This window comes from Poromitra crassiceps (assembly GCF_964638095.1).
Source record: "Poromitra crassiceps genome assembly, chromosome: 4".
In the NCBI taxonomy this organism is placed as follows: Eukaryota; Metazoa; Chordata; class Actinopteri; order Beryciformes; family Melamphaidae; genus Poromitra; species Poromitra crassiceps.
This window is the reverse complement of record NC_139626.1, coordinates 21,795,766-21,823,083: the sequence shown is the minus strand read 5'-3', so window position 1 is coordinate 21,823,083 and position 27,318 is coordinate 21,795,766. Positions and strand designations below refer to the sequence as shown.

Below are 27,318 nucleotides of genomic sequence, written 5' to 3'. Positions count from 1 at the left end.
AAATCTAATCAGATCATTCTTGAGTCTAAGTCGATGTTTGAGGCAAATTTGATGAAATTCCGTCCAGGCGTTCCTCAGATATCGCGTTAACAAGCTTGAAAATGGCGTTCGAGAGGTCACAGTGACCTTGACCTTTGACCTTTGACCACCAAAATCTAATCAGATCATCCTTGAGTCTAAGTCGATGTTTGAGGCAAATTTGATGAAATTCCGTCCAGGCGTTCCTCAGATATCGCGTTAACAAACATCGTACGGACGGACGGACAACCCGGATCCATAATGCCTCCGGCCTGGCTATCGCCGGCGGAGGCATAAAAACATTAGAACCCAGATTTGTTTACAACAACAAAAAAATAACTGAATATAATGGGTGTCGGCTATTGCAATAAACTCAATTGAGAAGCAATTTTCTTTTTTGCTGGCATGTGACTTTTTCTTAGGCTATTATATTTCATTATGTTTCCTAAACTACATTTTTCCCAGGGTAGCTTTGCCGTAGTTCGAACTATGTACTTCCATGGTGAAGTAGTTGGTAGCTTCCTAAGCTATGCTTTCAAAGTAGTAGTACTCTCCACAGCTCAGTATTTTGATTGAGATTCCACTGTTTGAGAAGTCTGAAAAACACAGCAGACAAGATAACATTACAATATTTATTGAGCAATATATAACAAACCAATGAAAAAAAAATTATGTAACTAGATACTCGAGAATATTCGAATGCTTGTTTCCTGTCGTGGTCTTAAAATAACATTTAATTGGGAATCAAAGTACTGTGAGGGGGGAAAAGCACAGTTGTTACTGTCCCTGTAATTCCTAATGGGTGGAGTTTCTCCTGAATGCCTTGTGAGGCAAAGGCACTTCGACGGAGACCCAAGATAGCAGCGCACGACGATACATGTATCCCGAACATCTCGTTCACCTAGAAAGACTGGACCATAATCCAAACAAATGACTAGGTGTGGTAAAGCAGGTGACCAGTCCATTTTATTTTCACCTCAATTGATATTAGATCCCATATCAGACTATTAAATGTTCAGCGGAGTATGGAGACCAAGCCTTATTCCAAATTGCATCTTTATCGGCGATCATCAAATTAATCACTAGTTTCTTTCAGAAATCCAGTCGTTCACTCCGCACATTCAAGTTTGGCAAGTAAGCCGCCAGCACAACCATTTTAATTCACATTTTCAGATTTTATATGGGTGTATTGCAGTGTGTATCCAACTGAATATGATAGTGTTTGATATAGCAGGTCCAGTGGCATCAGGATGAGCAGCGAGGGGTCTTTTTTCCCATAGTGATTGCAAGAAACATCAATTCACTGTTATTTAAATGATATTAACTTGGCATCATGACATTCCGGCTTGTTCCTCAACAAGATAATTCGACTTTCACAACATCTTTGAGTAAAGACTTTAGATATGGCCACTTTGCAAAATAAGATGCCGTTACCAACCCAAAAAAATAGATTTCTCCTTTTGTGTGTATTGAGGAGGGTGGAATAACTTTAGACTCAGTTATTTGATTGGGTGAAAGAAAAACAAGACAAATTAAAAGTTAATGTGGGGGAAAGGGGTTGCTTCTTACTTTGTATCTCCTCTTTAAAGTAACAAAATCAGGAGAAAAATCAAATGACCTCACACGCTTTCAATAGTGAACACGATCCTCTGGTAAAAGTTTAATCCAAAATCTAATTAAACATCAGGTTATAATTTCAAACTCCTATTGATAAACCATATATATCTCTCACTATTTTTTCTGTTCTCCCCCCCCCTCTCATACAAGCTGACATGCCACAGTCCAGCTCTTAGAGGGTGTATGTGAGTTACCTGAGCTCCTATCAGAACGCTTGTTATGGTCAGAATTGACTTTGGTTTAAACAAGATGTTCTGAGCAGAGCAGACAACTGACATCTTTGTCAGTCCTCCGATGCCCCCGCCTTGAGGGCTGGGGGAGCTGTGATTGGCCCTCTTGTCTCTGACTGCTTTTCCTTCCCATGCAGAGCCCTCCCACTAGACTCTAGGAAGAGGATTTGATTGGCTGATGGTGACCACGGTGGGCGCCGCTGTCTCAGTGTCAGGACTGCATCGTTCCCTTGAGGTACCACATCCCTCCGTGGCTGCTGCAGCATTCCTGGAGGAACAGGACCACAGGTTAGGAAAAGCCGCTGAGTGGAGATCAGTCATCAAGGTGCTTAAAGGAGATTAAAATTTTCTTTAAGTTGAGCTGAAATGGCATTCCATAGTATTTAACTTCCTTATCGTGATGTATTTCTAAGTGAAACGTTGATTGTAGGCGGACCTGAGACTGGGAGGAGTTTGATTATACAACAGGCTGCTAGAGAGGCGGGACAAAACTTGGGGAGTTTGATTGGACCGTTGAAAAGTGGATGCGTCACTACCACTGACCTAAATAATACTACTAGTGTCAGAACAAACCAATATGGAGTCTGACTAGGGATGTCAACCGATAATCGACTGTTTAAACATTAACCGTTTAATACTACCAGTTAATTAGTAAAAAAAAAGTTTTTAAAAAAGTAATTAAAAAAACTAAATGTTTGTTGCATGGTAAAAGAAAAATAAGCTATACAATCTATTTCTTAAATAACTCATGCAGGCGACATGCTGTGTATTGTGTAGGCTATCTTCACATTTAATTGTCATCCTCTTCAATTAAGTCTCCACTGCACTGCATGTTGAGCAGCGTTAATTGACGATTGAAAAGTATCAAGTCACCGTTATGTCAGTTCAGAGAAATGGTTTTACAATGGGAGACGGATTGCCCGTCAGGGCGAGTACAGAGCTGCATCGCCAAATGACGAGGTATGTGAATGAGGTATGTGATCATTTGTTATGGTATGTTATGAACACATTTTAGATGATATCAAACTAACAGTCCTTGGAGCCGCCTCTCACCTTGAGCAGCCGGTCGATGTCTGTCTTGGAGACGTCGTCTCCAAGCTCCTGGGCCAGTCTGGCTTGCACCATGTTCCTCCTGACCCGGTAGTTCTTAGAGAACAGCTCATAGAGCAGCCGGCGGTGCTGCAGGGACGAGAGAATGGATTCAATAGGAGTAACACAGAAGAAAGAGGACATTCACCTGTCACCTGTTTATCTCGGCAAACTGAACTGCCAAATCGTCACATACACAGTACACACCGCACTCGACCACGTCGGCCAATCACACGTCACATTAAATCAACGGATGCTTGCTATGTTTGGCTGCGAGCAAAACAATACAATTATAAAAAATTTCTAGATCGGTGTCGGAAAAGGATGGAATGCAGCGTATCGTACTACTTGGTACTGGGTTATTTCGGCCGATACCCAGCCTATTGAGGGTTGAGGCAGGAAGTCAAGTGTTTAAAGTCCTAGATAACACTGACCTAACGAGGACTGAAATGATTCAAAAACCTTTTCCGTACTTCAAACAGACGCTTGGAGTGTTTACCTTGTCGAACGTCTCTCCCGTCTCCCACACAGCAAACACTTTCTGTTCGTCAGAGGAGGCCGTCGTCTGAGCAGGAAACTACAAGTAGAGCAAAAGAAAAGTAGCCTGAGGTTGGAGAGGGGACGTAGGCTTCAGTTCAGTGATCTCCCCTCCCTCAACAAGAGCAGTTGCCTTTGGCCACTTCACTGCTCCAGTAAAGCAGAATCAACTGCAATGTTATATTTTGGTTTTAACCTTGCCACAATGCTGCAGAAGACTGAGGCAGAAATGGAGCATGACAGCAAAAAAAAAAAATCAACAGTTAAAGGGATGCGCCACTTTTTCGGGAGTTTCGCTCATTTGCCATATCTCCCCCACATAACCAAGGTACACCATGCCTTTACCGTCACTGTCCGAGCAATCTGCAGTGAGCTACACTCGTGAAGTTAGTAAATAGCGTCTTAGAACGGAGGCCAATGGTACACCCGTTCAAAATAACCAAAAACACAGATCTAATAACGCCAAAATACGTATTTTCGGAGTAAATCCCCACACGAGTTACTTCCTTGTTTGCCTGTAAAGAGCGCTTCCGCTGTACACAGCGCATGCGCAGTATGTCACGCATGCGTGGCGGCCATGTTTAGAAATTAATTCCGGCTATGTATTTACCTTAAGAAATATATAATTTCTCCGCATTTGGATTAATATTTCATCTCGTGGTGAGCACCCGAACACAACATGTATTTTGGCGCTATTAGATCTGTGTTTTTGGTTATTTTGAACGGGTGCAACATTGGCATCCATTCTAAGGCGATACTTACTAACTTCAAGACTGTAGCTCACTGCAGACTGCTCCGACAGTGACGGTAAAGGCATGGTGTACCTTGGTTATGTGGGGGGGATATGGCAAATGAGCTAAACTCGCGAAAAAGTGGCGTATCCGTTTCATGTGACACTGTGGGCAGCCAGGGCTTTCATTCATTTCATGCAGGTCCGGTTGTATATAATAGCGAACAAACTATAACAACGTTGATATCGAATTGCTGTCCAGTCTACTTTAGTTAATCCAATGCCACGGCACTATTATTAGTCACATCGCTCTCAGGCAGCAGACCTGTCTGTTAATTTGAGCTCTTGTCCAGGTCAAAAACAAGAACCAGCCAGACCACTGCTGTGTTGACCATAAGGACCATCGCCGCATGCTGCACTCCAAATCAGGATTAGCTCTTCAGAAACAAGTCGGCGACCGATCTAAAAACAGATTAGCATCTTCCTGATTATGGGTAAGATTAAGTAAACGGTGAGTCACCTGATTCCAGATCTGAGTTTGCAAACCTCCTCCTAGCTCCATTTTGTTGAGCAGTAATGGGCTTTGCTTCTAGGCCAATAATCTGCTGCATAACAAAGCTGGCGCCGGGCCAGGCCCTCCCCCCATGCCGTTTAAAATCCTCTACCCTCCAGGACACAGATGGGATGAGACACAAGGCAAACCTGGCCTGGTCCTGCAACACTGCAGGTTTTTTGACTCTGATGAAGACGCTGTGCGTAGAAAAGTTAGTCGCAGGTGCTGCACCTTATTAAATATTTTGTCCAGTGATGATTCGTGTGCTCCAGTTCCTCGTTGGGTTCACCCACTGAACTGTTTTTGGTTATATACTGCAGGAGACCTGTTCGCTTGAGGAAACACCAGGGTGTGGCATGCCTTGGACCACACCATACCAAAACGCAAACAACCCCCCTGACCACACTTTTTTTTGGGGTCTCAAGACACACGCACACACAAAGAACCTAGCGACAGACTGATAAATGACAGACTACATCTACCTCTATGATGACTGCGAATAGCAGCTAATCCAGTTAAGAGGGCACAATCCAGTCTGCTGCACAGACCAATACAATGCAAATACACACTACACAGGCATCAGGTTCCTCCTGGAGAGTGGAACTTGAGAATAGCAGGTTTGCATTGCCTCCGTGCACCTGTTCCCATTCAACGAACAAAGCCGTTGCAAGCAAAACGACCGTTAACGTCGTTATTCTGTTTGAGAAAGCCGATAGCTGTGTGTGAGCCAACTAGCCTATACAGAGATAACGCCCCTTATTCAACACCCAGGGGCAGTTTCAACTAGACCAGGACCAGCGCAGCGAGTAGCTCTTAAATCGAGACAGAGGAGATTGTAATCTCCGTTTATCAAAACCCCTCCACAGGTGAAACAGAGGACCACTCAGTGAAGGGGCACCGCTCTAGTCTGACCCTATATGAAGTAAAGACAGAGGCGACTGTATGGAAATGAGGGAGATGCATGCAAACTGTAACAGTTAGTCAGGCATATCCGTGTCCCAATTGTAACAGGATGGTTTTCACTATGTTGGCCTCCATTTCTAGAATGTGATCAGATAACAAAACTGGAGACCATGATGTGGACAAAGAAGGAAAACGGGAACATCCACTGTAAATGAACTGGTGTTGTACATCCAAAACCCTAAGAAAACCTGAACTGTGATGGCGAAAGATGTCCTCTCCCTGAATACTCACAGGCACCAGTATCTGTTTGCATCGGCTGAGCAGCACGGTGTCCTGTAGCAGGCGGTCAGAGACGCTGTGCAAGTCTCCAGTGGGCAGAGAGGCCAGGTGGAGGCTGAACAGCCTCTTCAGCTCATTCAGGGTCAGCACAAAATGTCTCCTGAAAGTCTGGGACACAAAGTCCCGCAGCTCCGCGGAAGGCGAGGCGGCGGGGCTGCCCCCGTTCCCGTTGGCGTGATCCGAGGCGGGGGAGGCGGCACCGGGGTAACCGTTAACGGAACCGTTCAGCATGGAGGAGGAGGAAGGGGGGAAGCTGGTGTCCATGGGTTCGTCTTTGATGTGGACGGCGGCGCCCGCCCGTGCACCCGGTTTTCTGGCGTTCAGGTCCTTTTGGAGGGATGCCTGGTTTCCCCGCGCATGCTCTTGGGCCAGCATCAGACGCTGCTCCCCGCTGATATGGACAGGCTCTGCAAAGCATCAGATACAGGCATCAGCTGAGGGGGTCATTGCTCTGCTGAATAATCTGCAATGAGATAACAGCTATATCACAGCTGTCATAGCGACGCCTCCAGACATACCCGGCTGTGGACCATTCTTTGGCATAAAGTCATCTTTAGAGAAATTAAAGACCTTTTCCAGCCTGCAGGGGAAGAGAAGACATGAGAATAAGGCATACAGATGAATCCTGATACAGCCCATCTCATGCACTTCTATGAATAAGGGTAATACCCTGGTGAGTGGTGGACTGGAGCTTCTTCTCCGTTATGTATAAATCATAAGAGAGCCTTGCTGTTATTCTCAGTGTAACCTACTTGCTTTGGATGCCAAGCCACAGCATGTTTTGCCTGTGGGCCACATCTGGGTGTTTCTTAATGAACTCTCCATCGGTAGGCAGCTGGAACTCCCAGCCCCGGTTGACGCGAGGCACCGCCACGTGCTCCAGGAACTCCTTCACGTCCTCCGGAGGAAGCTGACAGAGAGACGAGGAACAACTTGTTACTTATTATTTAAGCGATGCAGCGGGGCAGCTGCAGCCTAATGCTGAAGGAAGAGAGCTTGAGCCAAGCACTTAAAGCACTACAGCTGCTCAGCCCCCAGGTGGCAGCACTGAGCATCTCCCAGGTGAGAGTCTGTGCATTCCTCCCTCTTGATGCCGTTGTGAAAAACATGTTCCTAGGTAAATCAGTGCTCAGGAAACACAGATAGAGATATTACCATTATCTCGTAAGCGCAATCAGGTATCAGTTATGTATTTTGGTTCAAGCTTTCCAGAGACTATCTCTACATTTTCACAGATTGTAGTGTTCTTTTTTAAATAGGTGATCCTTACTTTGATGATGGCTGTGATCTCCTTCCTCATCACAGAGCGTTCCTGGGTGAACCTCCACATCTTTAAAAAAGAAATAAAAAAGTGGGGGAGGTAATGAGTCACTATGACTGCAGATCCTTGTAGACCACACACAAAGCACATGTTGACTGTTATTAACTCTTATTAATTATCTTATAACTGTTATTGTGTTTATTCTGGGAATCTTCATGAGGGGAAAATAAATAAGAGGCAACAGCTCACCACAAAATCCCTGCCCCGACAGAGCACTTCAGCAGGGACGCCGCTGTGCGGACTGCAGGTGTTTTTAGGATACAGAACATCACTGTGGAGAAGGAAAAAAACAGCACAGTACTCAGCTAGTAGGCCAGTCTGTTTAATGTGTCGAATAGAATATTCAACTCTAGCCAATGCAAGCCTTGTGTTGTGCTCTTATAGGTTGTGTCATATGCATAGGTTTAATGTGCTCATTTTCAACAATAGTTGCAATGTGTATAAAACACTTTGAATACATTTGCCTTGAAGCAATGCAACTGCTATACTTATATTTCCATTCTATGGAGAGTATACCGGTAGACAGGCTGTCAGGTCTCACCTCTTGACAACCCAGTTCCCCTGAACCAGTAGCGCCACCTGCTGGATGCAGCGTAGTACTGAGACGCAGTCAACGCCAGAGCCTAGCAGACCCATCAGGTTAGCAAACGGCATCACCTTGACTGGAGATGAGAGAGCACAGTCAGAGAAAGAGTCATGAATAAGAAAATATATGTCTATCAGAGGAGGGGCTAACATGTATGTTATTTATATAGTATACATTTGTGGGGTTATTTTACTTAAACTGAATCACTTTATCCAAATAACTTCAATGGTATTTGGCTTGAACAGTATGCATGGTTTTCTTCACCCAGTTTCATATAACTAGCTTTCCACAGCACTTGCACAACAACGTTTTCCATTGTGTGATCATCTTTGCTGAAATGGTTGGCCTACCGTTCTTCATCAGGGTCTTCACCTGGTCTCCCAGCGGCAGGGTGCGGAGCTGAGCCATGGACAGCACATTACTTGGGCCAACGGGCTTCAGACTAACAGAACAACAGTTGAAGAAGGGATCAAGTTCATCTCACATCTATGGAGACGTTTTACAAGGGCAATTTCTGAGAAGAGCAAGGAACACTTACACTTTTTCTTCTGCTAGAGGAGGCATCAGCATTGCCAGGTACTCCCTGAGGAAATCAAAAGAATAATCAGGGAGAGAGGCAAGCAGGTCGGGATGACTGCATTGGGAATGCCGGAATGAGAAGATATATCAGACAGGAGCCATATACATTCTCTAATTAAGCAATATTCATGTATATGTATGTATATATATATATATATATATATATATATATATATATATATATATACACACACACACACACACACAGGTGTGTATATATATATAGTAAGAATTGCCTCATGATTACCAGATAACCGCCAACATTACCTATCCAGGGAACCTGTAGCCACCACTGGCATTTCATTTTTATTCTAATTCAAACAGGCAGTTTTGTTCAAATTAAAATCAAATCCTCGGGGCTGTATTGGAATGCAATGTCTTATCAAACAGCCAGTATGACCATTCGGCCCACTTTTCCACTTTCAAAGTGAAAGTGAGGGAGTGGCTGCAGATAGTCAGGGATGACCATATTAAAAGCTGAGTGTTGAGTTGCTGTGAAATCAAAAGGAAGTCAAGTGAAAATATTCCGCCAACTGTAATGATGAAATGTGTCTGAAATGCCATTGTTGGTACTCACTTAGGAGTTTTGACCAGTTCAGACTCCTCTGTGGTGTCCACCTGGCAGAACAGGTTCTGCCTTTCGTGCTCTGAGCGCCCGTCCTGAATACAAATGATGACATGAGAATGACAAGAATGCTGAGGCAAACTATTCATGTCTGCTGTCAAAACTATGACAGAATGGCTACAGTGTCAACACTGGACAGTACAGAACAATGTACTAAAATTACCACCAGCTTGTATAACAAATCAATATAAGGATGACACATCTGTCTAATGGAGAAATGTACTTAACATCTCAATCATTTTCACCCACTGACCCCAAACTAATGGTGTAAATGTTGTTTGGTGAAGGCAATGGAACAGATATTTGAAATTTAGAAGAGATGAGAACAGACAGTGGAAAAATTGGCATCAGCACATCCATAATGATGAGTGTGCCCCCCACCTTGACTCCGTGGTAGTGCAGATGAGCCCAGGGCTCCTCTGCCTGCTTCTTCTGGATGAAGTCGTACGACTGCATCCTCCTCTGACGGGCCTGCTCTGACTCAGGACGGGAGAACCGCACCTGGAGTGGAGAAGATCAGAGGAATAGCTAAATTAGTGGTATAAAGTGTATGTGTGAGTTAGGGAGTGTGTGTGCATAAATTCATACCGTGATGGCCTTGACTTCCTCCTCAGCTTCATCCTGAGAGGAATCTCCACCTGAAGACATAAAAACACTAGTTACGGGACCGGGTGGTGGAGGTTTAGAACAGGGCGTGGTTGCAGGGACGAACAGGGATCGGAAGAAGATGAGAATGAAGAGAGAAAAAATAAATACACCAACCTACACCAGACCGGCTCCCTCCCACAAGCTTGGGAGTGATCCCGGGTGGGGGGAGGGGGGCATTAGCAGTGGACCAATCCCTTCTGACGGGGCTGGGGGTGGTCTACTGCGACCCCCTCCACAAAACACCTTAACTCTTCTCACTCTTCTCAAAAAATAACAAAATTCGCTAATAAGTATACCTCCGGGGAGGACCATGCTGTCCTGCCTGCAGCTACCATGCTTGAAGCCTGACCCGTGCCCCGTACTTCCTGTCATCTCGTTTTGTTTAATCACACCTCGTTCACTGCCTCTGGGTCGTGCAGTTGTGCCCCCCTGCTGTGCTGTCCATGTGTGTTGGCCGCCGGTGGGCCCGGCAGCCACCGGTCACCAGACGGGGCCCCTGCACTGCCAACTCATAACTCCACAAGACTCAAGAAAATGCACCCACATTCTCTGTTCTCATCACCGCTACGATTATTACAATTTATTACTCCTCCTACCTCTCATTCATTATCATTACTCAGTAACTGCCCCTGTTATAAACCTCGCCTGTTGTCATCTCACCTAATCATACATGTCACATTACACACAAGCTAAACTCAACCTGCCAACTCGATGTAAACTGTCTACTGTACTGTCTCCTAATGTCTCTATGTTTTGACACTGCATTTTTGTTGTCGTTATGTTGTATTGCACACAACAAACAAGTTATAAAACAACGGCTCTGGTCCTTACTTTTGATTGGCCAAGTCATGTTCACTTTTTCTATAAGATTGTATGGGGCATTGACTACTGAATTTTAGTAGTCAACTACTCCCAAAAAGTAGTCGACTAGTCCCCAAATAGAAATGATCAATTCTCGTCAAAAAGGTCTCCAATATGATGAGACACAAACACACCTTCATTGGCTGCCTCCCGCTCTCTGTTCTTGCTGTCAGCCTTGTCCAGGTAGGTGAAGCTGGGTCTCATCTGCAGGATTCCCTGCAGAGGTGTGACATGAAGCTCTCCTGTTGACATCATTAACAACACAATCAGACCAAAAGGCTACTTCTGATCAGCAATGATCTATCAGTAGTGAGAAATCCCATATCTAGGTGAAAAGAAGCGGCTGGCAACTGCGCATGTGTCAGAGGAAGCATGGTGCTAGTCTACGGCTCTGTCCAGATCGGCAGAGGAGGAGCAGCGACCGGGAAATTGGCCAAGTTCAATTGGGGAGGGGGGGGAAAGGGGTTCAGAAAACAAATTCCACATGTACACATGTACACATGGAGATTGACAGCAGAAAAAAAAAAAACCCCAATATCATTTGTTTTATGTTAGTATATCATGTCAGTTATACAAATACATGGGCAGCCTTTGCGTTTCGAGTGTTTGTTGCGCTTGCCACTGGTTATCAGAACGGACCTTGGCGGAATACAGCAGCAGCATATCTGGAGGTGTTGGTGGTGGCCTGGATAGAGGAGAAGGTCTGTTTGTCCATCATTTTCCTGTACGAACAATAAGAAATGAACAACTACAGTAAGACATGAATTCCAATTAATTGTACATCGTGTTATAAATGGCCAGTAGGGTCATTTTTGTTGTGATCATCTCTTGAACATGACCTTCTTGTGATCGTCTCTTGGACACGATCTTCTGATGAACGGTTACTGTATTTCAATAGCAGAGAAATACAGTAAATGCATAGTGGGGCCTGCCACTATGCATTTCTTTCTCTGCTATTGAAATTGTGCTGAAAGTTGTCTACTTAAATGAAAACAATGGTTTCACTAATGATGGTGGTGATGATGATGATATAAGCTATATTATTTATGGTAATCTGTTTTGTGTAAACAGCAATCTTCGAAGAAACGGAAAGAAGAAGCAATCTGACTCTACTGTAATCCTCTCTGTTTCCCCCAGTCCTCCCTCTGAAGGACCACAATGGACACAAGCTTATGAGCATCATTGTGTTATCTTTGGTCATTTTTAAAGAGGTACTTTGAAGATTACCTTTTTAAATTAAGTACACTCCTGCAACTTCTTACTGATGAATCAAATAAATTATATCAATGAATGAAAGGTCTTCCACAACTTCACTTTGGGCCAACATTGCCAGTCAGCAGCCAATCATGTGCTAACGTTGCTATACTGTATATCCCACCTATTCATAGTATTCTCTTCCATCATCATGCGACCATCTTGGTAGGAAAATAACAGGTGATTATGATCAAATGACAAACGTAGCTGTGTGTGTATTGTAAGGTGCCATATTGGTAAGAAATACATGTGACATCATGGGAATATAAAAAAATGGCTACACTAGTAGTAGTCCCAAGGCTTGTAATTAGCTAGCTCAAGTTGGCTGACAGACAGCAGCATTCAGAAGAGGTTTCTAGCAGATCAGAGTTCAAAGTAGACGTACGCTGAATAGGTGTTGGTTTCCTCATAGGTAGTACCATCCACATTGAGAGCAATCTGCTCTCCCTTGCTGCGACAGTAGTTGGGACTCATTGTGTTCATGGCCATTTCCAACTCCACCTGCACGACAGACAAATTGTGCACGCACGCAAACATTCAAATTAAACACACAAACAGCAACAGTTAGACTGAATGGTTATTAGGGATGTCAACGGTTAACCGTTAATCGATTAACCGTCGCTAACGTCGTTGTTCGGTTATTGCTGTCGGTCTATCAGTTAATATTAAAAAAAAAAAAAAAAAAAAAAAAAAATTTTTTTTTTTTTTTTTTTTTTTGGTCTATTTACTCAATGAGCTCATGCCCAAACAAGGCGTGTCTATTTAGATGCTGAAATGTTAATGCTTTTTGTGTTAGAAATTCTAACACAAAAAGAATTTGTGTTGAAATGTTGATGCTTTTTGTTAATGCTTGTTAATGCTTTTTGTGTTAGAAATTCTAACACAAAAAGCATTAACATTTCAGCATCTAAATAGACACGCCTTGTTTGGGCATGAGTTCATTGAGTAAATAGACAAAAAAAAAAAAAAAAAAAAAAAAAAAACTTTTTTTCTTTTTTTCTTTTTTAATATTAAAAAATTATGAATTAACCGATAGGTTAATCGATTATTAGCGTCGGTTAATCGAAAGTGAAATTAACCGAAAATTGACATCCCTAATGGTTATAACTCATAACTTCCAGACTTGACTACTGCAATAGCATCCTCTATGGCTCACTTAAGAAAATCAAAGAAAGGAAATGTCCGCACACAGTATAATGCTGTCGCGTGCTTTAATGATCCCTTCCAACAATGATTTGAGATTTTTTTGGTCCAGCACCAGTTTTTTGAAGAATTCTGGGGACGTGCATATTCAACTTTTTCTCACCTAACAAAATCCTCAATAAACTTCAATACGTCCAGAACTCTGCTGCCCGCCTGCTCACCTCCACCTGCCACCACATCACCCCAGTCCGCCACACCCTCCCTGGCTCCCGGTTAAATACATAATTGCCATACAAATTCTACTCACCACCTACAACACCTTAAATAAACTGGCCCCTCCCTACCTCCTCCCCCGCCACAGCTCAACCCATCGCCTTAGGTCCACGGAGGCAAACAATCTACGGACCACCAGGACTAATGGCCACATTCCACTGGGTCCGTGTTCGGTCCGTCTGCGCTGCGGTACGGCTTCGGAGCCAATACGTTTCCACTCTAATCATTGTGTCAACTCCCACCTACTCTGCTGCGTTGCGTGTCTACTCCGTCCCAGCTCCGACGATCCGGAGCTCTCCGAAAAAGATACGCAAGGCTTCTATTTTTCACGGATGATGGAGCAAAGCTGCAGCAAGTTGGGCGGAGCCAGGCATGAAATCAACAGGGCAGAGGTGTTTACAGCATTCAATATCAAGCCAGAGGACAAACATGGATGAGGAAAAGTTAATAATTGAAGTGGAAAACCACAAAATAATATATGACACGACACATCTTTTTACAAGGACAACACCAAGCAAGTCCACCCCTCCTCTGCTTCTCCAGTTGGGAACAATGATCTTCTGCCTGTTTGTTGTATTTATCCCACATACAAATTGTCTCGCCCGATTTCACCGTAAGAACCTGTCGGTCTTGTCACTCTAGCTGTCTGGCGGAGCGGAGCCGTGACGTGCTCTGCACGCAGCCGGTTAGTGTTGGCGGAGCACAGAGCACGGAGCAAAACCGGAGAACAGCCCCAACGCAAATGCAACCAGTGCAATCCTGGCGTAAGCTCTGGACCTAGGGTGGCAGGGGCTTCTTGGCTGATCCACCCCCCTCCTCTGGAACACCCTCCCCAACAACATCTGTCAGGCAAACACCCTGCCATCTTTCAAACAGAAAGGTGCTATACAAGTCTACTGTATTATTATTATTATGATCACGATAAGTTGTGTCAGAAATGCTATATAAAACTATATAAAGCCTTGTAGGAAACAAGCAGCCATTTTTACCCTTTGCTGTTTGGGTTTGATCTTGGCAGATAAGTGGTTGACATCATCATAGGTCATAGTGGAAGGTCGAACAGGGTACTGTGTTGGAAAATGATAAAGCTGATTAGTGACACTTGACTTGCCATTCAAGTACCGTAAATTCCGGACTATAAGCCGCGGCTTTTTTCCCGTTTTTTGGCCCCTGCGGCTTATATAACGGTGCGTCTTATCTATGGATTTTTTCAGAAAAAAAAAAAAAAAAAAAAAAAAACTCTCTTTTTTAGCACTCTTTCTAACTATAAATCCACTTCTGTTTTAATTTCCTCTCTTGCCCTCTTTTCACCACACCGCGGACACTGTGTGCACTGTAAAAATAAACAACGGTGGTGTTGTGTTATGTTGTTTTGTTGAAATGTTACGGTAATACGGTAAATGGGAGCTTCCTCAAACAGCCATCTCTTTCCCGACAATCCCCTCTGTGCGTGACCACTTACATATGGTAATTACGGTAAGCAAACGGCCACAAGCCCATCAACTCCCTCCCCCGACTACCAGGAGAAAATCACAAACTTCGGCGAATTCACACAAAGGAAGATCAAGGAATATTCCATCGAACCGGAGCAGATCATAAATATGGATGAAGTGCCTTTGACGTTCGACCTGCCACTCACTCGGACTGTTAACAAGAAGCGCCCTGGAGGATTCTTTCACCAAAAAAAAGCTTTGCTCGTTCTCGACAGCATGAGAACGAGCAGTAGATGATCATGAGGTGGTTTTTCAGACGTGTCGATATAGCAGTTTATCGCAAAAGTGTAATGGAAACACATTTTTCGCATTTGCACGTCATGTGACCCATATTATCCCTTGGAAAAGGAGCGGAAAATAAGTTTGGTAAGTAAGGTTCGATAGCCGTGTCAAAACCTCCGCAGCAAGTGGAAAACTTTGAAGCAACGCTACCTAGCAGAAAGACGAGTGTTGTGCAAAAGCGTAGCCGGGCAAATTAGATAATGTTTAATGGCAGAAATCGGTCCATGGTGACAGCAGGCTGCCTGTGTGCGCGCATTTGGCACAGCGGCGAGATGAGAGGATGAAAAGCACACACTGGTGCGGTGGTGCTGTCTGAAGTGAATACAGTGACTGTGAGTAGGCTAATACATTGCACACGTTTCAGGTGCAATTATAGAACCAAATCAGCCTTTTCCCCCCTCCATCTCTAAATCGGACCAGTTGTAGGCTATTAGGCTACCTTTTTTCCTCTGCCTGTCGCGCTGACTGCATTCACGCAGCCAGCAACATTTTGCGACTCATTTTCTTTTGAATTGATAATCAGGCTCGTTTATATGCATTGTAACTTCATGTTGGGATTTCCATTGACCATTGGTTGGATTTGAGCATGCAGGGGACGGGATATGGGGCAGATCCCCGTGCGTAATCACTGTGGCAGCTGCTGCAACGGGGAATCACTCAAACGCAACTTCAATGGAAACGCCTACAAGTCGCAATTGTACATTGTCGAAGTTGTAGAAATATCGCAATTCTTTTGCGAAAAACTGTAATGGAAACACAGCTATAGATGAAGAGGAGTTCGTTGGTTTTGAGTGACAATGAAGGAGAGAGGAGAGTGGTTGACGAAGCCACCCTGAACCTGTTCGTTTCCGACACTGAAGATGAGGACTTTGGTGGTTTCAGTACGCAGGAAGAAGAGGAAGACGAGCATTAGTGACTTGACTTCTCTGGTTACAGGTTTGCTGCACATATAGCCTATTGTTGTGTGATTTTGTCTGGGGATTAGTGACCTGACTTTTGTTTTGTTTTGTTGAAATGTTAATAAATGGGAGCTTCCCCAAACAGCCATCGCTTTCCCGACATTCCTCTCTGTGCACGAACCCTTTCATATGGTAATTAAACATCAAAACACCCGCGGCTTATAGACCGGTGCGGCTTATAGAAGAAAAAAATAGTCAATTTTGGTCCCGCGGCTTATACACCGGTGCGTCTTATAGTCCGGAATTTACGGTAAATCAACACTGCTCACAACACCAGTCGTATTGTATAGTACAAACTAAGATAACTGAATGGAATAGATAACGCTTACCTGGAAAAGATAGAGCTTGTCTGCAAGGCTTTTAGCCAGATAGACATCGATCTAAAACAGAAACATTGATCCAAGTTATTCTCTGTACATTCAAATGGATGTGTCATCTCAGATCATCTTACTCAATGTAACCTTATCAACAAAATAAAATGTATGTTCTAAAATGTGAAATCAAGTTTATATATATATTAGGGCTGTCACTTTTTCCCCAAAATAAAATTCGAACGAACTTTAATTGCCCGAAATTCGTTCGAATATATTCGAAGTTTTTTGGTTAATTAAAAAAAAAAAAAAAAAAAAAAAATTTTTTTTTTTTTTTTTTTTTTTCCAGTCCAGCAGCCTGTTGCACCAGCTGAACGTAAGTTCTGTCTTAAGTTAGGGTGTAAAGTCCACACTAACTGCTACGTTCAAACTAGTTAGTTTGACACTAAAGTTGTGTCTTTGTTTGGTTGCACCACGGAGACGTAAGGTACATCTTAACTAGTAGACCCTAAAGTCCATACTAACCAAAATAGTGTCGCAGACAATGACGTGTACAGTATCTGTGACCAATCAGTGAAAAGCACGGTGGAAACGGTGTTTATTTACGGTTGTTTAAGTGGAGTGAAAACAGGACATGTTGCCCACCGCAAATTAGTGCTTTCATATTTCATCAACACTAATCAAATGAGAACGTTATTGAGTAACGTTCGTTTAGGTTCATATTACTGTTAACGTTTATCTGTGAGCTCTTCATCAGTATTGTAGGCTATACCACCATCCTGCCTCACTAAATTGTTGCGGTTATTTTAATTTGTATGCAGTGCTGCAGCTTGTGGGAAACAAAAGCGTGAGTCATAAATATCAAAGGGTGTAATTTATCACGGAGAGCGCGTTGCGGACGCAAAACAACGATGCGCCACGGTGCCAAGTTGCAATCCGTGCCGACTGCTATTTTACGGAGGACTTTACACCTAGTAAGACGTAGGTGTAAATTTTAAGTTCTAACTTATGCCTACGTTGTAACTATTTCACTTGGTGCAACCCAAATATTTTTAGTAGTGCGTAAACTCGGACTTAGTGAGACTTTACGTTCAAACTAGCTTACGTTTCAACTTACGCACAGCTGGTGCAACCCACTGCAGGCCACCGGGCATCAGCCCGACGTGTTAGCTTGGACGCTCACAGTCACAACACTGCCTCACAAACTTGGCTGCATCCAACTCGAGACAACTTTTCAGACCCTGGAGACAATCTTTCTCAGAAGAGACTAACGCGACAAATCTGGAGACTTTTTCTGACATGGGATTAACATTACCAGCAAGCAGCAGTTGGTTAATTTTGGTTCATAAAAAAAAAAAAAAAAAAAAAAAAAAAAAAATTAATAATAAAAAAATTAGTAAAAATTCGAACATTCAAATTACATTTCGAAAACGAACCCCTCCCCCCACATTCGAAGTTGCATTCGAATTTCGAATGAAAAGTGACAGCCCTAATATATATATATATATATATATATATATATATATAAAAAAAAAAAAACTTAACAATGATGCGGCATTCAGATTGGCAGATGGTAGCTGGTAGCAAACAAGTGTCTCAAGTGTGCCAGACTCCAGCCGACACACCTGCTCTGCTCGTTACAATGAATGAACGGCGATGAAAATGACACTGACGCAAATTAAACGTCTTTGACAACTACAGGGCCTAAAATTCTGAGTGGCATTGCCGGTGTCGTGCATAATTTAATCAATTCTCGCAAATCTGACATTAATAATGCAGGACAAATCCCCTGCGCATTTACAGTGGAGGGCAGGGCAGTACGCACACACTACATCAATGTTCTGTAATATAGTTAATCTTCAGTAGCAGCTACAAACATGTTTTGATTAAATAACTAAATTACCTTTGCGAGACAAATGTGAAGTTGTTGATGCACTTTCTACGCCGTCGCTCAGTAAGCTAAGTAACGTTAAACTTCCATGATGCAGATAATCTCCACCATCTAGTGTTGACTGTTGATTTTCATCTGACAATAGCAAGGATAGTAGTGGAGACCAGGGGCCATTATAACTTTTTTTGTACAATAGATTTAAATTTCCTTTTTCAGGTGAATTTCAATAAAAAGGTTGATGATTGAACATGATGATGTTTTATTTATGTTAAAGCTCACTTTGAATGATTTTTAGCTAATAATGTAGAAAAACAAACATTTTAAATTCAGGACGCTTCAGATTTATTTTGGGACGGTTCCGGGACAATCATGAAAAAAGTTAGTGTTCTTAACTTTGGAACAATTAATTAATTAAATTACAGGGGAGAATACAGTTCTTAGGGCTATTCTTTTCTCTCCCGGATCCCAGATTTATTTTACTTCCGGATCTGGACGTACCTCTTCTATAATGGGGTCATCATCATCCCCACTGGCCATATTGATGTGAGCACAGTGTGGAGGGAGGTGGGGAGATGTTACAGGAGAGTAGCAGCAGCAGATCTCACAGACCCAACCTAGAATCAAAGAAAGGCATTTAAATTATCCTTACAGCCACACACTCCCAAAACAGGAGCCTCTCCCCAAGTGAAAAGGGCAGGGTCCAGACAGCTGGTGGTAAGACGAAAAACGACACTGTTAGGGCCATTCATTCATGAATGAACTTGGATGTGATTCAGCAGATCAACGTTACATCAAAGAAAGAGTTCAATCTGTCCTGAGGGCCCCGGACTGCCTCAGACTAAACAGACAGACAAGTCTATTTCTATTTCCCATCCATGGAGTAACCCGTGACAGTGCATTATGCTATGTCAAATGATGCCATCACTGATAGCCAGGTAAAACACACGTGATGAAATATCATGCAATCCAAATGATTAGCGATACATTTCTGCTCTTCGTGCAGAATAGTAGCCTACCCGATAGCTGAAGACTTCTGATGTTTCTATTATTTCATTATAAAAACAGGTCATTAGCGTTGCATGTTAAGAAGAACCCCAAATACGACTAAGTTAACGTTAGCTAAAATTAGCGAGCTAGCAACAAACCCCTCAGACAATCCCAGGCCTGCACTGCAATGCGGTTCAAGTTTCATCCCGTCCACAAAACAACTCCAGTAAGAGAGAGCAACTACCTCAACATGTCCCGTTTGAAACAAATACATAACGCTGGTGGTGTAAACAGCAAAACTCACGGGTTGGTAGGAGCCGGTGGTAGCTAGCCCAGCTAGCTAATGTTAGCTAAGCGTTAGCTCTATGAGCGTTACGTTAGCTAACGTTAGTCAAAATAATAAAATAACAGAAAGTCATTCGCCATGCATGGCTTTTCAAGTGATTTTTCCTGCACAGCATCCAGACCAGATAGCAGTGTCACCTGCTCACATTGCCGTTCAATTTTAGCTAACGCTACCTCATTCGTTAGTTGATAGTTCAGAAACCATGGTTCAGTGAAGTGCAAGATTGTTGGTACTGGTACCATGTTGACTTGACTCCTTCACAGACACGCACGTGGGGAGGAGCCGATGCCCATCATGCAATGCGCTTTTTTTTGCCAGAGGTTCAATCTTTATTTAGAGTAATTACAATGACAAAGATCTACACAGGAAATACTTTGTAGGTACACAAAATGTACAGTAGTTACTAGGAAACTAACGAGGCACTTAACTATTTGTAAGGATTTTTATTATAATAATTATGACATTATTATCGGTGATATAATGACTGCCCGACATCACTAGAGAGAAGAAGAGTCTCTGAAACAGTAATATTTCTGACCAGTGAGAGGCAGCAATGTGCCGTAAGGCATCTAGTCTGCCGGAAAGCTATCAGAAGAAGAAGAAGAACACAAGCATCGTCAAAGAGCATGGCATCGTAGCCGTCGTAAACTGAAAGTTAACAAAACATCGTTGCCAGTCCGTTATGAGGGAAGACACCCGTGGCTACATGTGAGTACTTTTGTCTTTAGTGATTCGTGCATGTTTGAAGCCAGCCGGGCTTGCTTTGGGTCTGACTTCCACGGAGAAGGGCAAGTCGTGCGCAACTCTAAATGGAAAGGAGAATCCATTGAGTGTTGCGTGTCGCGGCTACATCTATCCATGCTGCTCGTAATGCCAAGTGGCTCAAATGTTTTCTGTTTGCAGAAGAAAAAAGAAAAACGTTTCATGGACCTCCTTTGCCTACTCTATTTCTTATTATTATGATGATTATTATGATTGAATCCAGCGTAATTAAGAGTCACCATCGGCTTTCACATAGCCCAGTGCCACTAAGGAGGAGAGATAAACACGGTGCGACCAAAAGGCTTTGGCAGCGGTGGGATTCGAACCCACGCCCCCGAAGAGACTGGAGCCTTAATCCAGCGCCTTAGACCGCTCGGCCACGCTACCACATACAAGGGTCACAAAATAAGATATTAAATTATATAGCAAGGGGTTGCATATTGAAATCATTGTTTCAAAGATGCGGTGCCAGGACTTTGAGGGATTCCAGGAGTCCACAGCAACATAGGAATAGCCTGCCGCATGTGTAACTTCAGTTCACTGTTATTTGAGGTTGAATGATTTGGAATGTGTGTGTGTGTGTGTGGGAGGGGGGGGGGGGGGGGGGTTGTTGTACAGAAGAGGGGTGTTTGTACAGAACAAACACAAAAGCAACAACCCCCCACATAAAAATAAATAAAAAGTATACTAGGCTATATATATATAAAAAAAAAAAGGTGGTGACACACAAGAAAGGTTACATAAAAATGATCAGATATAAGTTACATGACAATGAAAGAAAACACAGCTCGACAAGACCTCAATCATTACACTTTCCCAGCAGGCTGACAATGGGTTGCCAAATCTTCTGAAATACCCCTTCTCGGTTTGATAGATAGTCAAGTCAATTTATTTATATAGCACATTTCATACATAAAGCAATTCAAAGTGCTTCACAACACAAGACATTACAGATATAAGAGAATAAAAGAAGATAAAAAGACAATAAAAAGCAAAAAGCAGTAAGATGCTACACGTTTGGTCAATACAGGAAAATAATAGGTTAAATAGACATTTCAACAGTTAAAAGCAGTGCTAAACAGAAAAGTTTTTAGACCATTTTAAAAAATAGGAAGTGTTGAGGAAAATCTGAGGGCCTCAGGCAGGTTGTTCCAGCTAACAGCAGCACAGTGTGTAAAGGCGGCCCTGCCCTGGTTCGAGTGGATCCTTGGGACAGCTATTAGGCCGGACCCAGCTGACCTGAGAGGTCTAGTTGGTTCATAGCGAGGGAGGAGATCTGCTATGTATTGTGGGCCTAGGCCGTTGAGTGATTTGTAGGCTAAAAGAAGGATTTTAAATTTAATTCTGTAACCTACAGGGAGCCAGTGTAGAGATTTAAGAACAGGGGTAATATGATTAGCCCTCCCAGTCCTAGTTAAGACCCTAGCAGCAGCATTTCGAATGAGCTGGAGTTGCCTAAGTTCTTTATTTGAGAGACCGGAAAAAAGGCTGTTACAGTAGTCTAATCTACTGTAAATAAAGGCATGAATTTGTTTTTCTAAGTCCTGACTGGACATGAAGCCCCTAATCCAAGCAATATTTTTAAGATGATAAAAAGCAGATTTTCTGACGACTTAATGTGTGAGCTGAAATTAAGATCGGAGTCGATAGTAACTCCAAGGTTTTTTACTTGGTCCTTTGGCTTCAAGGAAAGAATCTCAAGGCAGGCTGCAATTTGAAGTCGTCGTTCTTTCGGACCAAAAACGATCACCTCAGTTTTGTCTTTATTAAGCCGGAGGAAGTTTTTACACATCCAGTCGTTAATTTGATCAATGCACTGACAGAGTGAGTCAATGGGAGCATGATCGCCTGACGAAAGAGTTATGTACAGTTGTGTATCATCTGCATAGTTATGGTAGGCTATATGGTTTCTTTGCATAATTAGAGCTAAAGGGAGCATGTATAGGTTAAATAGAACAGGCCCCATGATGGATCCCTGAGGGACCCCACATATCATTTGAGTTATGTCGGAGGTGTAATTGCCAATGGATACCAAGTAGTTTCTGTCCTGGAGATACGTCTTAAACCACTGGAGGGCCGTACCAGAGCCCCACCCAGTTTTCTAACCTGTCTAATAGAATTGAGTGATCGACGGTGTCGAACGCAGCGCTGAGGTCCAATAATACTATAATTGAATTTTTTAGTGATAGTGAATCAGATTTTCTCTAGATCAGTGGTTCCCAACCTTTTCCAACTCAGGGCCCACTTTTATGTCTCAAAAATGTTCGCGGCCCACCTCCGACCCCATAAATACAAAGGCCATATAATGCGTTCTCAGAGCACTTTTTTATTGAAAATTGAACATAAAGGACTGAACTGAATACAGGAGAAACATGTTGGAAGCTCCACAGTCACTAACACAGCACCTGTAACATGTTGCAACACCTTCAGTATTACAGTTTTCAAGGAGCTGTCCACACACACACACACATACACACACACACGCACACGCACACACACACACACACACACACACACACACACACACACACCAATCAATTATGGAGCTGTCCATCAGCACCACACAGATGTCAGAAATGACAAGCAAGGGGCTGTCTGTAACAGGCTAATTAACAAATGATTAATAAATAACGGTATCCTTCAACAATGGAAAAATGCATTCTCATAACAATTTTGGCCCAATTCCACAGCAGCTAGTAGCGCGGTCCCGCTCCGCTCGACTCGACTTTTGGTCTCATCCCACCATCAAAAACCGGCCCAGCTCGGTTTGTTTTGTGGCCGAGTCGTGCTACTTTTGGTCCCTGCCTCGTCGGGGTACTTCGGGCTGGCGAGTAGGTCCCAAATGGTGACGTAAAACTCTGATGGCTACTGATTGGTCAGAGAGAATCGTGTTTACTCTGTCTACTGACTGTCAATGCAATGCTGGCGGCTGCATACCAGTTTAGTGGTCTTACCTTATCTTCTGTTATGTATATTTCCATCAGTATTTTGTGTCGCTGCCTTCACCTCCGGTGAAATAAAATCGTGGCGGGTGTTCAATTGTCTGAGAAAAAAGTCCGCTGCTCGCTCAGGGAGCTCTGTAGCTGAGTGGAGGCTGCAGCGCTCCGCTAGGCCGCAGCGGGTGTTTGGAAGCCCCGGTCTTGCCTGGTGAGAGGCTGCGGGGTAGAGGCTTCACTCTGTTGCGCCTCTCCCGTCCCCGCACAGCGCAGCATGCCTGTGATATCATTCTCTTGGCCGATTGTCACATTTGCCCATGTACACTGTAGGTCATTTAGAGGCACCAGTATTTCATAAACAGTTTAAAAGTTCTGTGGATGGATTTAATTGTAACGTTATGTTATAGCCGAAGGACAGATATGCGGTCGCTATTTTTAGACGACCAGCTGTGGGCGGGGGTGGGTGGGGGCCGATCGAGCGCCGGTCGAAGCAAAACATCCATCGAGTAGAGACGAGTGGAGCCGAGTGGGGACGAGCTGTGCAGGGCTGTTAAGTGTGGTGGGATTGAGCCATTTGACATCCAATATCAGATCCAAACAAAATCCAAATATCAGAAGAAAGCCCATTAAATCGATAGGGTTACAAATAAACACAAACCCAATATAAAGATGATGTAAAGATGAAACTTCAATTCAAGCAAAAGCAATAACATCAAAGAAACAAAAATCATACTTTTTCAAGTATGATTTTTCAAAATCTTTCAAAAAAAATTTGATTTTTTTTTTTTTTTTTTTTTTCAAAAATCATACTTTTTTGGAAATGATTTGGCGGCCCACTTGCAATACCTTCGCGGCCCACCAGGGGGCCGCGGACCACAGGTTGGGAATCACTGCTCTAGATGCAACACATTTCCTAATTCCTTAAGCCACAAATCGAATGTTGGACACCTCTCCGATTTCCAGGACTGTAGCAGCAGTTTTCTGGCCAGCAGAGTGGATAGAGAGATGGCCTGGGCCTCATACCTATCCCTCACCCTACCCGGCTCAACTACCCCAAACAGAGCAGTTAGAGGATCAGGAGGAAACTCCTCATCAAAAGCTTTAGAAAGAAAATCAAATAAATTACCCCAAAAAGTTTGCAACTTATGACATTGTATGAATAGGTGAGATATAGTTCCCTCTTCTTTTAAGCATTTCACACAGAGGAGTGAAGAATCCTTGAAAATCCTATGCAGCCTAGAGGGAGAAAAGTGCAATCTGTGCACCACCTTGAATTGTATCAAAGCGTGCCTAACATTTATAGAACTACTGTGAATATTGTCAATACAGGCTTCCCACATCTCATCCGTCATTTCAGCGCCAAATTCTCCTTAAATGAATTTGACGATGGGCTATTTACATTCTGAAAACTGCCAAAGAAACGAGACACTGCGCCTTTAGTAAAAGGTATAATAGACAAAAAACTATCCAAAGCAGCATGGTTAGGTTTTTGCTTATATTGAGGGACAACTCATTGAGTGCCAGCCACTTTTGGAGAACGGACGCTCCCAATGCCAGAGTTTCAGAGCGTTTTCAGTGATTTCTCGAGGCCCACAGAATATTGTGTGATATTACTATGTAAACACCGAACACGCACAAAGAACGACGAGACTCTCTTCTATCATCTCCAAAAAAAAGTTTATTGATACCATTTTCCGTTCTTTAGTTATGAGCCGGAGAAGATAGGCTGTTTTGAGCAAAAAGACAGGTTTCAAATTATAAGCTGAGATATTCAGCCTTTTGTGAAATGAAGCATTTCAAGCACATTCACTGACTCTAGCTAATATTTTCTGATGTAGTGACGTGGTGTAGTTGTGTGGTGCCTGCGTGCCCCACCCCCCTCTCCCCCCCTCAGCTGCAAACTCCTCCCCACACTAACACACAGCCTACACGCACCCAGTCTGTTTTCGGAGCGCTTGGTTTTTGTGCGCCGGGTGGCTCCCAGCGCGACAAGGAAATGCCAAACCGGACTGCAGGGAAAGGTTTGGCCCTTCGGCGTCGGGTGCTGCCTTTCTGGCGGGTAATCGTGTGGAGAAACTATATGCAGACAGACAGACAGAGGCAGAGGAGCTCAGTTGTGGGCGCGGATTGACTGTGGTTCGCAGACAACGTCAGCTGCAGACAGAGCAATCTATATGGCTCTGGCTGCAGCATGCATCGGTTTCTCTTTGATCACGGCTTTTTCCTCCTGTTTTCCGGACCTTTCTGTAATCTGGAGAGCACTGTCGCCACCTAATGAGTCCGTGAAATAGGTTATACACCTTCAATAGCTCCCATATTTGTACAGGAGATGCCTGAGGCTTTGATCCACGTCCCACCGTCAAAAAACGCAATTGACGAACATACTCGTCCTTGGCACTCTACGTTACTAAACGAAATGACGAACATAATCGTCCATGGCACTCAATGAGTTTTTAAGAAGTGATGCAATTGTAAAAAATGAAACAGATGTGATGATGGGAGTTGAAAAGCCTGCTGCAATTGCTGAAAAGAGACGAGGTAATCATCAATATATAAATCTCTCAGAGAGATGATGCCTTTCTCCCTCCAGGCTGTGAAGAGCGGATCCTCCAGGCCTGGTCTAAATGCATGGTTGGAGCATATAGTGGTGTCCAAGTACATTTTAGTGGCCTTCAGCGTCAATAACACCTGAGACCAAACCTTCAAGGAATTATGTATGATGGGGTTATTCACGCACACGGCACCTTTAATCCTTATTGCAGGCATGTCCAAAGTCCGGCCCGGGGGCCAATTGTGGCCCGCGGACCGATTTTAAGCGGCCCTCGGCTTGTCTATTATATGTGGCCCCCCACACAGTATTGGTTAATCAAGCAAGTTCACTTTGTGTTTTTTCCATTCACCTAACGATGACAGCACTATCATACAGTTTGTAGACAAGCACCAAATCATACAGTTTGTAGACAAGCACCAAATCATACAGTTTGTAGACATGCACCAAATCATACAGTTTGTAGACATGCACCAAATCATACAGTTTGTAGACAAGCACCAAATCATACAGTTTGTAGACATGGACCAAGTAGGAACTATGCAGATGGAAATGTTTTGGTAAACAATATCCTTAGAGTACAATTGTATTGTATGTGATTTCTTTTTAAAATAACCCATATGATGCGAGAAGCAGCTGGCCCCCTGGTATTTTCATATTATCTAATCTGGCCCCCATTAAAAAAAGTTTGGACACCCCTGCCTTATTGGACTATTAAGGAGTGCTGGGAGACATGAGCCCAATGTCTGTTTGATCCCTCATACCTATCGTACAAACACTTTAAATTGGCAGCATTTGGGCTGTGTATCTTAAACCAATATATTGGTTTATGTTGATGGTAACAAGTCGCCATTCTGAACAATCAGTAGTTCACAGTTTATATGCTAATTTATGCACATTTAATTATATATTGCCTAAATTGCATAATTTATTTATTTAAGAAAAAGTGTAATACAAAAATATTTATTTTAATGTGAATTTAAACTGGTAGAAATTCATGAGGATATCTTTGAAGGGGGGGGGGGGGGGGGATCCCATTCACTTAAAAAACTGGCCATTTTCTGGGTTTTGGTCCCAGATAGATTTTGACACACATCCCAAGTTGTTCACAGGGGTCATCATATTAGTCTATAACAGTTGAGATATTCTCTCCTAAATTAAGTGCCTACATCTCTGAGCCAGGTCCTAGACTACTCTGTGCATGACTCCCTCCGTGGTGTGTGTATTGATTGTCCCATCTTCTTGCAAACGGCAGGCTTGGTGTGGCGAGTGGGTTGTTAGTGTCGTTAAATATTTTTTAAATCTTTGGATTTGGAGGAGGTTATCAAGTCTTTTGAACTTAAGTCAAAAGGCTCAAGTCCAAGTCAAGTCACGAGTCATTGGTGTTCAAGTCCAAGTCGAGTTGCAAGTCTGTCTTTGTTGTTTTTGTCAAGTCGACTCCAAAGTCATCAAATTTAAAACTTTATTTAACATTTTCATATTCTCCAAGCATTCTGT

The 27,318-nt window shown here is 43.2% G+C and overlaps 1 protein-coding gene across 3 annotated transcripts; it reads right to left on the bottom strand.

Moving 5' to 3' along the window:
- Window positions 1–642: 642 nt before the first annotated feature.
- Window positions 643–19,811, bottom strand: polr3e (polymerase (RNA) III (DNA directed) polypeptide E). Of its 3 annotated transcripts, none has more exons than XM_083634624.1 (21): window positions 19,749–19,811; window positions 18,741–18,856; window positions 16,370–16,420; window positions 14,296–14,373; window positions 12,276–12,391; window positions 11,276–11,358; window positions 10,771–10,878; window positions 9,716–9,765; window positions 9,509–9,628; window positions 9,080–9,162; window positions 8,462–8,506; window positions 8,274–8,365; window positions 7,879–7,999; window positions 7,527–7,608; window positions 7,287–7,346; window positions 6,769–6,926; window positions 6,535–6,596; window positions 5,969–6,423; window positions 3,454–3,531; window positions 2,919–3,044; window positions 643–2,133 (listed from the first exon to the last, which is right to left on the bottom strand). In XM_083634624.1, exons 2-21 carry the CDS (start codon window positions 18,777–18,779, stop codon window positions 2,077–2,079), a joined length of 2,064 nt encoding a protein of 687 aa, XP_083490750.1. In that variant the 5' UTR covers window positions 18,780–18,856; window positions 19,749–19,811; the 3' UTR covers window positions 643–2,076. The 3 variants fall into 3 exon arrangements, with proteins under 3 accessions (XP_083490750.1, XP_083490749.1, XP_083490751.1); XM_083634623.1 differs by having other exon boundaries at window positions 19,534–19,785; XM_083634625.1 differs by lacking the exon at window positions 14,296–14,373 and having other exon boundaries at window positions 19,534–19,785.
- Between the last annotated feature and the right edge of the window lie 7,507 nt (window positions 19,812–27,318).